At 35.9% G+C, this 15,669-nt stretch overlaps 1 protein-coding gene across 1 annotated transcript; it reads right to left on the bottom strand.

The window, feature by feature from the left end:
* Nucleotides 1-577: 577 nt before the first annotated feature.
* Nucleotides 578-14,164, bottom strand: CLIC2 (chloride intracellular channel 2). The gene is made up of 5 exons (XM_081807986.1): nt 14,034-14,164; nt 13,783-13,908; nt 2,763-2,869; nt 1,952-2,133; nt 578-1,190 (listed from the first exon to the last, which is right to left on the bottom strand). Exons 1-5 carry the CDS (start codon nt 14,087-14,089, stop codon nt 1,029-1,031), a joined length of 633 nt encoding a protein of 210 aa, XP_081664112.1. The 5' UTR covers nt 14,090-14,164; the 3' UTR covers nt 578-1,028.
* Between the last annotated feature and the right edge of the window lie 1,505 nt (nt 14,165-15,669).

The following is a 15,669-nucleotide window of genomic DNA, read 5'->3' as shown; positions in this document are numbered from 1 at the left end:
TTTTTATTCTGTTCCATTGATTTATGGTCTCTTCCTTTTTTGAGGCTGAACTTTGTTTCTCCTTTGAAGGACCAAGTTAAGTTCAGCTTTTGTTTTCAGATTTGAGTGATTTTATTTTAACATGTAAATTTGAGCACATATAGTAATAGAACATTTTAAATTCTATACAAATCTTTGTCATTATTCTTTAAGGATAGTGTGCCTTATCTTTTTATGGACAACAACAAGATCTTCTGGTCAGTCGAATTTCTTAGTTTCCTTTTTATTTTTATGGAATAAAGGTCCAATTTACTTTGAAACTTTACCATATATTTGCTTCTGATCTTTTAAAAATTATTATTATGTTTTATTTAATGAATACGTGCTCATTTAACAATATAATCTGGTCATAAATGTCATATTCTCATCTCTGACTAGGAGACAGTCATATTTCTAGGTGTTTAATGCCATTCTAATACCAGTTGGTCTTGATCTCTTTTTAGAGCTGATTTTAAAAATCATTCTTTTAGGATTTGTCTCTCTGATATACTTACTCTCTGATTTTATTATTCATATCAGAAATAAACTCACCCATGTATTAAACTAACAAAAATGTAAAATTGTTTTAATGATTTAAATGGAAGTGTTTCTAAGGAGTAGTTTAAGATTGTGGCTCTATGTCATTTGTAACTTCAGCCATCCGTTGAGGTTACACACGATGCATTCTGATAATTCAATTAAATAGCAAAAGATCATGATACTTTCCATGTGATTTAAGATTGCAGTGGTTATGCCATGGGAATAAAGGAAATTAAGTGAAGTGCTCGCTTTGGCAGCACATATACTAAAATTGAAAATTAAGTGAAAATATAAAGAACTTTAAAATACACGGTGAGAAGATAGTTTGGACTGACTAGATACAGAAAATACAGCATTCTTTTCATAAGAGAGTTGGATAGAGGAAACAGTATTTTCCATATTCTTTTTTCCAAAAACCTTTATAATATGATAATAAGTGAAAAGAGAGCTTTTTCTACTAAAAGAGCGTCCTAACTCTTCTGTTTAGCCACGCTTGCATAGGTATTTTCAATTTCTTTGTCTTCAGGACACGTGTGGGTAAATTCTTCACGGGCATAGGCATTGTGAAGATAGCGCCAGACTCCCGAGAATTCTGCTGGAATGTCAAAGTCACGGTATTTCTTGGCGGCAACCTAGGGTTTTGGGAAAAAACAGTTGGTAGTAAAAGGCATCAGTGACATGCCTAGTGTGTAGAAACATATCTCAAAAGTCAAGATCGTTAAGAATATGTTATCTACACAAAAATAAACCTAAAAAATCTTGGACTTACTACTTTAATGTTTTGTTTACAAAGGTAGACAAAGCTATGTGTGTAATCACATTTATATTTATGCTGTATTTAATTATTAATATGTTTAGAAGAAAGCACAGAAAAAGAGCACATATTTCTCCACCAGACTAAGAGTTTGCTTAGGGTCCCAACTATGTCTTATTTCTTTATGTATTCTTATGTATTCTGTGTGTCTGGCATAGGATCTGAGACAGAATAAGTTCTGTTCAATAAGAATTTATTAAATAAATGATTAAATCATCATAAAATTATTAGTAGCTCACATTATTTATCATTTGCTATGATTCAGACACTGTTCTAAGCATTTTACATGCATTAGTTTAATTTTCTCCACAATTCCATGAAATGGGTAATATTACCCTTGTTTTATAGATAAGACAGTGGAAAACACCTTCTGATTTTGGAAGAAGCAAGAAGTTTTTATGGTTCCCAGAGAAGATCATTATGGATTTTTCCTCTGGGGAGAAAAAGGAGATATACACTATGCCTAATGATGATGACAAAGCCATCATATAACAATCTCACACTAAATAGTCTCTGTGTTTCATGCTGGCCATTCCCAAACCCCTCCCAGACCATTCAGCGTACCCTACGAAGACTTACTTTAATAATGTTCAGTTTGGGTAACAAGCTGCAGTCAGCCAGTGTCAGCTGATCCCCGTCCAAGAACAATCTTCTGGAAACTGTGAGTTCCTCGGCACTGTCTGGATCAATTTCATCCAGAAGCGGGGTGTTTAAGTAGTCATCCAGACGTTTAAATTCTCTGAGCAGAGATTTTTCAAAATCTGATGCAAAGAAAACATAAGGTTACTAATGTTTTGTCTTCATGACTGAATACATTCTCAGTATGCTTTTTACCCATTTAGACATCTCTATCTATACACATTGCTTACACTGGCCCTTCAAAAATCTAAATAGTTAACTAGAACTCTCAATTACCCACTGATAAGACAGGGTCAGATGTTTATTCAAATGGTGAGTAAAAACAGTTTTGGACTTTTCTTGAGGAGGTGCATTGGGAGGAGAGTCAGAGAAAGAAAAAGTCACATATGTTATTACTAAACACAAAAGAGTCAGAAATGGAATCAGAGACTAATAGCTCTCATGACTCAGAAGATAGTAGACCTATTCAAGAATGTTTGTGGGAGATGGTAGATACTATGGTTTTAGAAACCTTAAAGGTACACAGGACTGGGAAATTGAGCTAAGTTAGTAATTGCTCTATTGAATCTTGGGTTCTAAATTTAATAAAACTTCATGCAAAGGAATTTCAAAGGAGAGAAGAAAGAATCAGAGGAAGAGTGTATTCCCCAACATATACTACATATTCAGGAAAATCCTATTTTAGCTGAGTGAGACTGTGAGAATCAGCAAATGTGTGAGAGAAACAGAAATTTAAACAAAGGTATCTTACTCTTATTTGCTTCTTTTTGCGTATTCTTAATGTATGCAGAAAACTTGGCAAAGAGGTTACAGCCCACATCAAAGGACTCCTTGTTCTTGGGACTCAGGTGAGGATACCTTAAAAAGAAACATCACTCTATGATTATTCATACATAACAAGTCAGAGACCAAGTGTCCTAGCTTGTGCTCTACTGAGAATGGAGGTTTTGGAAAATTGTGCTGGAAATGGAAAGTCCTGGAATCTCTCATCGGAAATATGTATTTTTCCCAATATCAGAATACTTAAGTTTCTAAAGTTCACTGGGAAACTGATTGTGGAGAATTCAAAGCTCATTAACTTGTGGAAACAATGTTTTAAATGGTAGTTAGGTCCTCCGAACTTGCTCCTAAAAGCCTATTTGGCAGGAGATATGTTGGTAATACATTTTCAAAGGTAAGTCGTAGGAGAAACATGGTTTTAAATTATTGTAACTTACATAAAAATGAAGGAATAAAGAGGATAGAGGGGATGGAAAAAAGTAGCCAAGATGGCCTCTCCTTAATAATACAAAGTTTATTTAACATAATAAAATAAAATGATGTAGTAATGTAATTCACCACATTAAGAAATTAAATACCATATGATCATGAATAGATGCAGAAAAAGAGTTCAATGAAAATCAATTCCTATTCATAAAAAAACCCCACTAGCAACTAGAAATGGTCAGGACAAACAGTCATCTTCCTTGATTCCTCTCTTCTCTCCATCCCCATATTTGATCCATTAGCAATTCTAGCTAGCTTACCTTTCAAAATGTACCCAGGGGAGGTGGGTAGGGCATGGGCTAGATGGGTAATGGGCATTTAGGAGGGCAATGGGTGAGCACTGGGTGTTGTATGTAAGTGATGAATCACTGAATTCTACTCCTGAAACCAATATTGCAGTGTATGTTCACCGACTAGAATTTAAATAAAAATTTGAAAAGGAAACAAACAAACCCCAAAATGTACCCAGAATCTATCTACTTCTCACCACCTCCACTGCCCCCTGCCTGGTCCAAAGCTTATACTACTGCAACAGCTTCTTGACTATTCTCTCCACTCCCCTGCTTGTCCCCCACACTCCTAGACTATTTTCTACCTGCTGCCAGAGCAATCATGTTAAAAGGTAAGTCGTATCATATCTCTTCCCTACTTATTACCCTGCAATGTTTCCATCTCATTCAGACTCAGACCCCAAGTCCTCTCAGTAGTCTATGAAGACTGATGTGATTTGACCCTATCTTACCACTCTGCTCTCATTTCCTTCTACTCTTCCCCACTCACTTCACTCGGAACTTATCTCCTCGGTGTTTTTCAAATAGGCCTGACAAGCTTCCACCCCAAGGCTTTTTCACTTTGCCCTTGAATGGAGTGATTTCCCTCATATATGCACATGACCTGCTTCCCCTCTTCTTTCAGATCTTTTTATAATCCCTTCCTAAATGAGGCCATCCTCTGCCCACCCTATCTAACACTGCAACCTTTCCCCTGTCCTTAACACATGCTACTTCCCTCCTTTGTTTTATTTGTTCTTAGTTTTTAGCATCATCTAAAGTAGTTTGTTTTGCTTTTTAATCTTGCTTATTAATTGTCTTCCCCAACTAGAATGTAAGGTCTACAAGGACAGAGTGTTTTTGCTTGGTTTAATCACTGATATATCCCAAGTGCCTAGAATAGTAACTGACACTAAAGTATTCAGGAAATATTTGTTGAATGATTAAACTAATTCATTAATTTCCTTAACTTGATAAAATGTACCCATCAAAAACTTACAGCAAGCACCATATTAAATGGTGAACTGTTAGAACTATTACCCTTAAAATGAGTACAGGATAAGAATAATCATTATCACTACTACTTTTCAACATTTTGCTGAATGCACTAACAAGTGAGACAAAAAACATTCAAAATGGTGACTTTAGAACCATTTACATTAAATTTAGGAACAAGATAGACACCTACAATTGCTTTTATAGTAGATATTGTTTTTGAGGTTCTAGCAAGTTGAGAACATAAAGCACTAGTATAATTATTGGAAGAGAAGCAACAATATAATTGTATACCTAGAAAACCCAAGAAAGTATAGGAAAAATTACTAGAATTAATGAGATGTTTTGGTAAGGTGGCTAATACAAGTCAAACATTAAAAAAATAAGTTTTCCATGCTAGCTAGCAATAACCAGATAGAAATGGGTATTAGTAGCATATTCCATTTACAATAGTGATAAAAGTGTAAAATATTTAGAAATAATGTAATAGAAAAGGTAGAGAACCAATATGAAAAAAACAAAACAAGACAAAATCTTATCAAAGAACATAAGACTGGCACTTAGGTTGATAACCTAATGTAAATCAGTGGATGAATGGGTAAAGGAGATGTGGTGGAATATACAATGGAATATTATTCATCCATAAAAAAAGAAGGAAATCCAGCCATTTGTGACATGAATGGACCTTGAGGACATTACTCTAAGTGAGATAAATCAGACAGAGAAAGACAAATACTGTATAATCTCACTTATATGTGGAATCTAAAAAGCAAAACTCATAAAAAAAAAGTAAAATGATAGTTACTGGAGGTACCTTGGGGAGGGGTTGGGGAGATATTGTTTAAATGTTAAAAACTTGCAACTAATAGATAAATAAGCACAGCATGGTGATTATAGTCAACAAGACTATATTATAAACTTCAAAGTTGCTAAGAGAGAAAGTCTTAATTGTTCTCACCACAAAAAAGAAATAATAATTATGTAATGTGGTAGAGATGTTAGCTAACACTAGAGTGGTTATCATATTGCAATTTGTAAATATCAAATCAACATGTTGTACACCTTGAACTTACACAATGTTGTATGACAATTATATCTCAATAAAAATAATAAGATGGTACCCAAACAAATACACAAATAATGTTCTCTGATGGGAATCATTTGTATCATAAAAATGAAATTTCTTCAAATAGTAATATAAATTCAGTGCAATTTCAATTAAAAGCTTAATCTTTTTTTAAAAAAATGAGATAAAATTCACATAACATAAAACCACTTAAGCTATTTTAAAATGTACAATTCAGTGGCTTTAATACAGCCACAATATTGTGCAACAGTGACTCCTATCTAGTTCCCATTAAGCAGTTACTCCCCATTCACTCCTCCTCTCAGCCTCTGGAACCACTAATATTTCTGTGTCTATAAATTTGCTTATTCTGGACGGTTTTTTTTTTAAGATTTATTTATTTATTTATTTATTTGAGAGAGAGAGAGAGAGCACAAGCAGGGGGAGTAGCAGGCAGAGAGGGAGAAGCAGGCTTCCTGCTGAGCAAGGGGCCCGAGGCGGAGCTCGATCCCAGGACGCTGGGATCATGACCTGAGCCGAAAGCAGACGCTTAATGACTGAGCCACCCAGGTGCCCCTCTGGACATTTTATATAAATGGAATCGTACAATATGTGGCCTATTGTGTTTGGCTTCTTTCACTTAGTATGATGGTCAAGTTTCATTCATATTCTAGTACGTATCCCTACTTCATTCTTTTTTTTTTTTTAATTTTGTAAAAGATTTTTATTTATTTCTTTGACAGAGAGAGACACAGCGAGAGAGGGAACACAAGCAGGGGGAGTGGGAGAGGGAGATGCAGGCTTCCAGCCCAGCAGGGAGCCCGACACGGGGCTTGATCCCAGGACCCTGGGATCATGACCTGGGCAGACGCTTAATGACTGAGCCACCCAGGCGCCCCAAAAAAGAACATCTTTTGAAAAGACAGAGGTATGGAGAAAATGCCATGTGAAGATGGAGGATTGGAGTTATGGATCTACAAGTCAAGGAACACCAGTGACTGCTGGAAAATCACTAGAACTTAGGAAAAGGCAAGGAAAGATCTTTTTCTTAAAGGTTTCAGAGGGGGCATGGTCCTGCTGATATTCTGACTTCATACTCTAGCCTTCAGAACTGTAAGACAAATTTCTGTTTTAAGCCACCCAATTTATGGCACTTTGTTATGGCAGCCCTAAGAAACTAATATAAATGTCCATTTTTTAGGTCTTCTTTAAATTATTTCAGTAATGGTTTGTGGTTTTCAGCAGAGAAGTCTTTCTCCTCCTTCCTTAAGTTTATTCCAAAGTATTTTGTTATTTTTGATACTGTTGAAAATGGAATTGTTTTCCTAATTTACTTTTGTATTATTCATTGATAGTGTAAAGGAATACAACTGATTTTTGTATGTTGACTGTAGTATCCTTCAATTGCACTGAATTCATTTATGAGTTCTAGTAGTATTTTAGTGGATTTTAAAGGATTTTCTATATGAAAGATCATGCCATCTGCAAATAGAAATAGTTTTACTTCTTCCTTACCATTTTGAATACTTTTTATTTATTTTCCTTTCATAACTGCTCTGGTTAGAACTTCCAATACAGTGTTGAACAGAAGTGTCAGAAATGGTATCTTTGTGTTGTTCCTGATCCTAGAAGGAACATTTTCAATCCTTCACCATTAAGTGTGATGTTATCTGTGGGTTTTTAATAGATGCCATTTATCAGGTTGAGGAAATTCCCTTCTATTCCTAGTTTGTTGAGTATTATCATGAAATGGTGTTGGATTTTGTAAAAATATTGTTGCATCGAGATGAGTATGTGCTTCCTTCCTTTACTGCTGCTCTTTATTTCTTCACATGACTTTGAGTTACTGTCTAGTGGCCTCTCATTTATGCCTGAAGGACTCCCTATAGCATTTCTTGTAGAGTAGGTCTACTAGCAACAAAATTCCTCAGGTTTTGTTCATGTGGAATATCTTAACTTCTCTTTCATTTTTGAAGGATAGTTTTGCCCAATATGGAATTCTTGGTTGACTTTTATTCCTTCAGCACTTTATTTTATTTTTTAAAGATTTATTTATTTATTTTAGAGAGTGAGAGTGGGAGAGCGAGAATGAGAGAGAGAGAGAGAGAGAGAAGGCAGTGGGGATGGGTAGAGGGAAAGAGAGTTTTTTGTTTGTTTTTTTATAAAGATCTTTAGTTTTTTTTTAAAGATTTTATTTATTTATTTGACAGAGAGAGACACAGCGAGAAAGGGAACACAAGCAGGAGGAGTGGGAGAGGGAGAAGCAGGCTTCCCGCTAAGCAGGGATCCCGATGCGGGGCTCGATCCCAGGACTCTGGGATCATGACCTGAGCCGAAGGCAGATGCTTAACGACTGAGCCACCCAGGCGCCCCGAGGGAACGAGAGTTTTAAGCAGACTCCACACTGAGTGTGGAGCCTGACCTGGGGCTCGATCTCACGACCCTGAGATCAGGACCTGAGCCAAAACTAAGAGTCGGATGCTTAACTGACTGCACCACTCAGGTGCCCCATCTTTCAGCACTTTAAATATGTCATCTCTCTGCCTTCTGGCCTCCATGGTTGCTGATGAAAAATCATCTGTCAATCTTATTGAGGATCACTTCCACATGATGAGTCATTTTTCTCTTGCTTCTTTCAAGATTCTATCTTTGGCTTTGGCTTTAGATAATTTGATTATAATGTATCCTGGTGTTGATCTCTTTGTGTTTATTCCACTTGGAATTCATTGACCTCCTTGGATGTATAGACAAATGTATTCAATTAAATTTGGGAGGTTTTCAGCTATTATTCCTTCAAACATTCTTCTGCCTCTTGATCCTTATTCTCTCTTTCTGGGACTCCCATTATGTGTATCTTGGTACATTTGATGGCATTCCACTGGTATGTTTTTTTTTTTTTTTTAAAGATTTTATTTATTTATTGGAGAGAGAGAGAGTGAGAGAGAGCATGAGAGGGGAAAGGGTCAGAGGGAGAAGCAGACTCCCCACCGAGTGGGGAGCCCGACATGGGACTCGATCCTGGGACTCCAGGATCATGACCTGAGCCGAAGGCAGTCGCTTAACCGACTGAGCCACCCAGGCGCCCTCCACTGGTATGTTAGATTCTGCTCATTTTCTTCCTTTTCCTCAAACTGGATGTTCAGTTTTGCATATTATTTCTTTTATCTGTTCAAATCTGCTGTTGAAACCCTCTAGTGAATTGTTCATTTTAGTTAATGTACTTTTCAACTCCAGAATTTCTGTTTGGTTCCTTTTAATAATTTCTTTTTATTGATATTCTTTCTATGTTGAGTTTGCTCTCTATAGTTTCCTTTAGTTCTTTGTCCATGATTTTCTTTAGCTTTCTAAACAGATTTTACACAGTTGATGTAAAGTGTTTGTCTTTTAAATCAAGTATCTGGGTTTTTTCGGGGTCAGTTTCTATTAATTTATTTTTTCCTGTGAATGGGCCATACTTTCTTGTTTCTTACCATGAATTTTATTTTTTTTTCTTGAAAACTGGACACTTGAACATTATAATGTAGAAACTCTGAAAATCAAATTCTCCCATTCCCCAGGATTTGTTGCTGCTGCTTATTGTAGGTATCATTTATTTGTTTAGTGAATTTTCTGAAGTAATTTTGTAAAGTCTGTATTCTTTGTTGTGTGGGGCCACTGAAATCTTTGTCCCATTATCTTTGTTAGTTACTGATTTAACAGAGATTTCATTAAACTCCTGGGACCAAAACAAACAAACCAAGAAAGAAAAGGTCTCTCAGTGTTTGCAGTCTTGCTCTGAGTTGGGGCATTCCTTCAATGCTTATGTATGCAGTTTACAGTTTAGCCTTCAATTTCTGCTTGCATGGTGTCTGAAGTTCAGTCAGAAGTAAGAGTTTAGGATCTTCTCAGTTCTTTTCTAAGCATAGGTCTAGACCTAGACATGTGCATGGACTTCTAGAGTCCCTAGAATACATGAAAGCGTTTTGAAGCCCTTATTCCCCCAAGTATCCCCCAAACATCCCAGCCTGTTTATTCCCAGACTTTTCAGTTTGTCTATTGCTTTCCTCAAGTGCTATCCCTTGCCCCATGTAGCAATGGCTAATACAACTGCCTTTAAATGCCTTCCATGAATGCCATCAGGGAAGCTGCCTCAGCCCCGGGGAAGCTCTAAAGTAGGTGAAAAAAAGACAAAACCTCGAGCCAGTCCATCAGGGTGCCACCAGGCCAAACCACATAACCATAGTTATTTGAGAATAAAGCCATATCATGTCCTCTGCTACCAGCAACCTGCACCTACAATGTGGACTACTGTCTTTAAAGCTGCTAAAGACTGAGGAGTAGAAGATGGTAATAAGATAACTTAAAATGCCACAAGGCTCTCTTACTAAAATTCAGCTTTTTTTCTTCATTAATATTCCCTTGGCTCTTGTAAATTTTGGGTTATGTTTCAGACTTCTGGAAAAGTTGATTCTGACATTTTTTTCCCAAGCTATTCATTGCTTTTATGGAGGGATGGCGTTTTGGAGTTCCTTACTCCACCATTTTCATTGATGTAGGTATCTAACAGGTTTTAAAAATTTAGATAAAGTTTATATGAAAGGGCTTCCATATCTAGCAGTATGGCAGACAAAATAACCACTCTGGAGGGCTTTGTAAAAAGAAAGTACATTTTAGCATTGTTTGTAATGCCAAAACTTAGAAACAGTCTTTCAGTTGTTTCTCTAATAATGGTAACTGTTATGAACAGGTGATTGTTGTGTGCTAGCCTATCCTTTTTATTGTTATCCTTTCAAAAATGGCAGTTTTTATTCCAGTTATCCAATTCCTACTCCACCATGATATATTGAGTCAAGGAGTGAGTGGAGAAAACTTGCTTTTAATTTATTTAATTGCCCGATTAGTATCTAATGGAGATGTTGCATATCACCAAAGATCCTGAACTTTGAGCTGGATGCAGTAACTGTATGGAACTTGGAAGCTGTCTCTCTTGGGAGTAGGTGTGTTCCATGTAAGAAGCATGCACACATTTATTTGATGGTCAGAGGGGCAAACTACTGCTGATAACCCAGTTCTGTACCTCTCTCTTTCTTTTTCTTCCTTCTTTTCTTCTTTTCTTCTTTCTTTCTTTGACTAAAACTTGTTTTATTAGGGGTGGCAATATACCTGGATAAGAACTACATTTCCCAGATCCCCTTTGTACTTAGATGTGAACATGGGAATTACTTTTGGATAATGAAATATAATGCAAATTGTTGAGTGTGGCTTCTGTGAAAACTTCTTAAATCTGGCTTGCACCTTTTGTTCTTTGCCCTTTTCCTTCTTCCTGTGTAGGAGTTAGATCTGTTGCCTGGAATTCCAGCAGACATATTGTCACCATGAATTAACTTTGAGACTGGAAGCCTCACCTGAAGCATAGCAGAGAAGAAAGATTAGAAAGAGCCTGGGTCCTTGGTGCATTTTTGGAGCTGTCATTCCATCCCTACAATGACTCATTCTTGACTTCTTATTATGTGAGAAAAATAAAACCCATATTTATTTAAGCCAGTACTTTTTTTGTCTCTAGTTATCAGAGTTGAATGCAATCCCTGATATATAAGCCAATAGAAAATCAGAAGGATTTGACAAGATAATTCACAGAACAAAAACAAATCATCAACCAACATGTGTAAAGATGCTCAGATTCACCTATTATTCAGGGAAATGCAATTTAAAGTATCATGAGATATCACTATACCCATCACACCAGCAAGATTTAAAGAGTGATAACACCTAAATCCCCATCACCTATTTCAACCATTCCCCCACCCCCTTCCTTCTCATAATCATCAGTTTATTCTCTATAGTTAGGAGTCTTTTTCTTGGTTGCCTCTCTCTCTCTCTTTTCCCTTTGCTTATTTGTTTTTTTCTTAAATTCCACATGAGTGAAATCATATGGCTTTTGTTTTTCTCTGACTTATTTCGCCTAGCATAATACTCTCTAGCTCCATGCATTTTGTTGCAAATGGCAATATTTCATTCTTTTTATGGCTGAGTAATATTCCATACTATATATATATTATATATACACACACATATATATATATATCTATCTCACATCTTCTTTATCCATTCATCAATTGATGGATTCTTGGGCTGTTTCCATAATTTGGCTATTATAGAAAATGCTGCTGTAAACATTAGGTGCATGTATCCCTTTGAAATAGTATTTTTGGAGTCTTTGGGTAAATACCCAGTAGTGCAATTGCTGGGTCGTAGGGTAGCTCTATTTTTAACTTTTTGAGGAACCTCCATACTGTTTTCTAGAGTGGCTGCACCAGTTTGCATTCCCATGAACAGTGCAAAAGGGTTCCCCTTTCTCCCCATCCTCACCAACACCTGTTGTTTCCCGTGTTGTTAATTTAGCCATTCTGACAGGTGTGAGGTGATATCTCATTGTAGTTTTGATTTGCATTTCCCTGATGCTGAGTGATGTTGAGCATCTTTTCCTGTGTCTGTTGGCCATCTGGGTGTCTTCTTTGGAGAAATGTCTATTAATGTCTTCTGCCCATTTTTAAACTGGATTATTTGTTTTTTGGGTGTTCAATTTTATAAGTTCTTTATATATTTTGGATACTAACCCTTTATCAGATATGTCATTTGCAAATATCTTGTCCCATTTTGTAGGTTGCCTTTTCGTTTTGTTGATTGTTTCCTTCACTGTGCAGAAGCTTTTTATTTTGAAGTCCCAATGGTTTATTTTAGCTTTTGTTTCCCTTGCCTCAGGAGACATATCTAGAAAGAAGTTGCTATGGCTGATGTCAAAGAGGTTACTGCCTATGTTCTCCTAGGATTTTAATGATTTCCTGTCTCATATTTAGGTCTTTCACCCATTTTTAGTTTATTTTTGTGTATGGTATAAGAAAGTGGTCCAGTTTCATTCTTTTGCTTGTGGCTGCCAGTTTTTCCAACACCATTTGTTGAAGAGACTGTCTTTTTCCCACTGGATATTCTTTCCTGCTTTGTCAAAGATTAATTGACCATATAGTTGTGGGTTTATTTCTGGCTTTTCTATTCAGTTCCATTGATCTATTTGTCTATTTTTTTGAATTTTCAAATTTCCTTTTTTTAAGGTTTTTATTTAAATTCTAGTTAGCTAACATATAGTGTAATATTGGTTTCAGGAATAGAATGCAGTGATTCATCACTTACATAAAACACCCAGTGCTCATCACAAGAGCCCTCCTTAATACCCATCATTTTGTGTCTGTACCATACTATCTTGATCTCTACAGCTTTGTAATATAACTTGAAATCTCAAATTGTGATGCTTCCAGAAACAGACATATAAATACAGAGTACAAACTGCTGGTTGCCAGAGGAGGGGGGGTGGAATGGGTGAAAATGGGTGAAGGGGAGTGGGAGATACAGGCTTCCAGTTATGGAATGAGTAAGTCATGGGAATAAAAGGCACAGCATAAGGAGTATAAAAAATACTTTGGGGGCGCCTGGGTGGCTCAGTTGGTTAAGCATCCAACTCTTGGTTTCAGCTCAGGTCATGATCTCAGGGTCCTGGGATCGAGCCCCACATTGGGCTCCATGCTCAGCAGGGAGTCTGCTTGGGATTCTCTCTCTCCTGTCCCTCTGCCTCTCCCCCTGCTTGTGCTCTCTCTCTCTCTCTCTAAAATAAATTAATAAAATCTTTAAAAAATACTTTGAAATGTTACACCTAACGTTTTCATGTATTTGAAGTTGTAGGGGGAAGTTTATGCATAATAGACATTATATTTCCCAACCCACAGAGCTTAGAAATCAGACTGAATCAAAGGCTATTTCAAAATTGAAGATCTTGTGAGGGCTCTACAATAAAACAAGTCTAATTTCTATCAGTATAAATGCCCCCAAACTTCATTATGGCTGAAATTCCCTGCCTTTCCTAGGTTTCCAAATCTATCCTTTGCTCTTTCCTAATATATTACCTACATCTCATAAAGTTTTAATAGCTTTACATATATTAAATAAGTAATTCTGTAGTAAAGTTTTGTAATCATGTATAGAGTAATCATGGGGATCTTTGCAAACGTTTCTAGAAAAATAGCAAAAGAGAGATCCAACAGTGGAAAAGAGTTAGATATTTAGAAGTAAGAATCCTCAATCTGCAATATAGGGCAACAAAATAGATTTTCTCAAAAACAGTAATATCACGTAGAATGCTATACCTTGGAGGAGCCAGTGTCTGCTCTAGAAACTCCTCAATTTTAATGAAGTCTGTTTTCAACTCCTTGTTATACACCAGGAAGGGAGGATTGGTACCTGGGGCTAAGTCCTTCAGCTCTTCAGGCTTTCTATGATTATTGAAAATAAGCAGAGTTAGGCCTCTAATTAAAGTATACATTATACAAACATAAACATAATATTGGTGTCTACTGATTTCAATCTCCAGAATGAAACATGTCCTGATTTCTCTTACCTGGTCATGTCAACAGTAGTCACATTGAATTTAACTCCTTTAAGCCAGAGGATCATAAAAAGGCGTTGGCAAAAGGGACAGTTTCCAATACTCTCCCCATCACTTCCAGCCTGTTAAGATAAAGGAAGGCCTCATTCATTCATTTGCTCAAGTATGTATTGAGTGCCTACTGGGAAATGAGCCAGTTGCTAGAGACAAAATTGGAAGCCCTTAATCTCATGGATCCTACCTCCTGTGGGCACACAGAGATAATAAATCAAATAATAAGTTTGTTATATTTAAAATGACAAGTATAATGAGTACATAGTAATAATAGTTAATTTTATATATTACCAGAATTTATATAACCATTTCCTATTGATGGGCATTTCAGATATTCCAAAATTTTTACTATGCTAAATGCTTTAGCAGCAAATATTTCTGGGCATATAATTTGTTCCACTTCTGATATTATATCTTTAGAATTAATATTAAAAATGAGAATGTTGAAAAAAGAGTAAGTGCATTTTCCATTTTAATAGATCCTGCCAAATTCCCTTTCTGAAAGGCATTTTCCATATGTTTATTGCTGATTTGATTTCCTTATTTCATGAAGTTTGTTCATGACAAACTTACATTTTCTCTATCAAAGTGATATTTTCCTTGATTTGAAAAATTTATTTGTATACTAAAGATACTAACACTTTTTGATACACATTACATGTACCTTAAAACATGGCTTATGTAAAAATTAGATCTTACATGAAATCTATTACTCAATCTGGTTTTTCTGATCTCCTTACACTGCCATTATATATCAAGATTACAAAAAACAAAAACAAAAAGCAAAAAACCAACCCCAACCCTTTCTTGTTTTGTTTTATAAAAATGTTCTTTTGTGTTTTCATTTAGTACCTTTGTGCTTTCAGTTTTTGCATTTGTTTCATCTATTTGGAATTTATTTTAGCACCAGGAGTATATTGGGACTCTAGCTTATGTACTTAAATTTAAAAAAAATAGTTAACAGTTGTTTTAACACCATTCAATTAAAGATCCATCCTTTGAACAGCATTACCCTGATGCCAAAACCAGACAAAGACACTACAGAAGGAGGAAACTATAGGACAATATCCCTGATGAACATAGATGCAAAAGTTCTCAACAAAATACTAGCAAAAAGCATTCAACAATACATTAAGAGGACAGTTCACCATAATCAAGTGGGATTTACTCCAGGGATGCAAGGATGGTTTAAAATTCGTAAATCAATCAATGTGATACAGGATATTAACAAAAGAAAGGATAAAAACCATATGACTATCTCAATAGATCAGAAAAACCTTTGACAAAATACAACATCCATTCATGATAAAAACTCTCAACAAAGTTGGTTTGGAGGGAACATATCTCAACATAATAAAGGCCATATATGAAAAACCCACAGCTAACATCATAATCAATGGTTAAAACTGAAAGCTTTTCCTCTAAGATCAGGAACAAGACAAGGATGTCCACTCTCTTTTATTCAACATAGTACTGGAAGTCCAAGCTGCAACAATCAGGCAAGAAAAAGAAATAAAAGGCATCCAAATTGATAAAGAAGAAGTAAAACTGTTACTATTTGCAGATAACATAATACTCTATGTGGAAAACTCTG

The sequence above is a fragment of the Leptonychotes weddellii genome, chromosome X, assembly GCF_054177405.1.
Source record: "Leptonychotes weddellii isolate Sample4059 chromosome X, ASM5417740v2, whole genome shotgun sequence".
In the NCBI taxonomy this organism is placed as follows: Eukaryota; Metazoa; Chordata; class Mammalia; order Carnivora; family Phocidae; genus Leptonychotes; species Leptonychotes weddellii.
The sequence above is the reverse complement of the archived record's forward strand: the minus strand, read 5'-3'. Positions and strand labels throughout refer to the sequence as shown.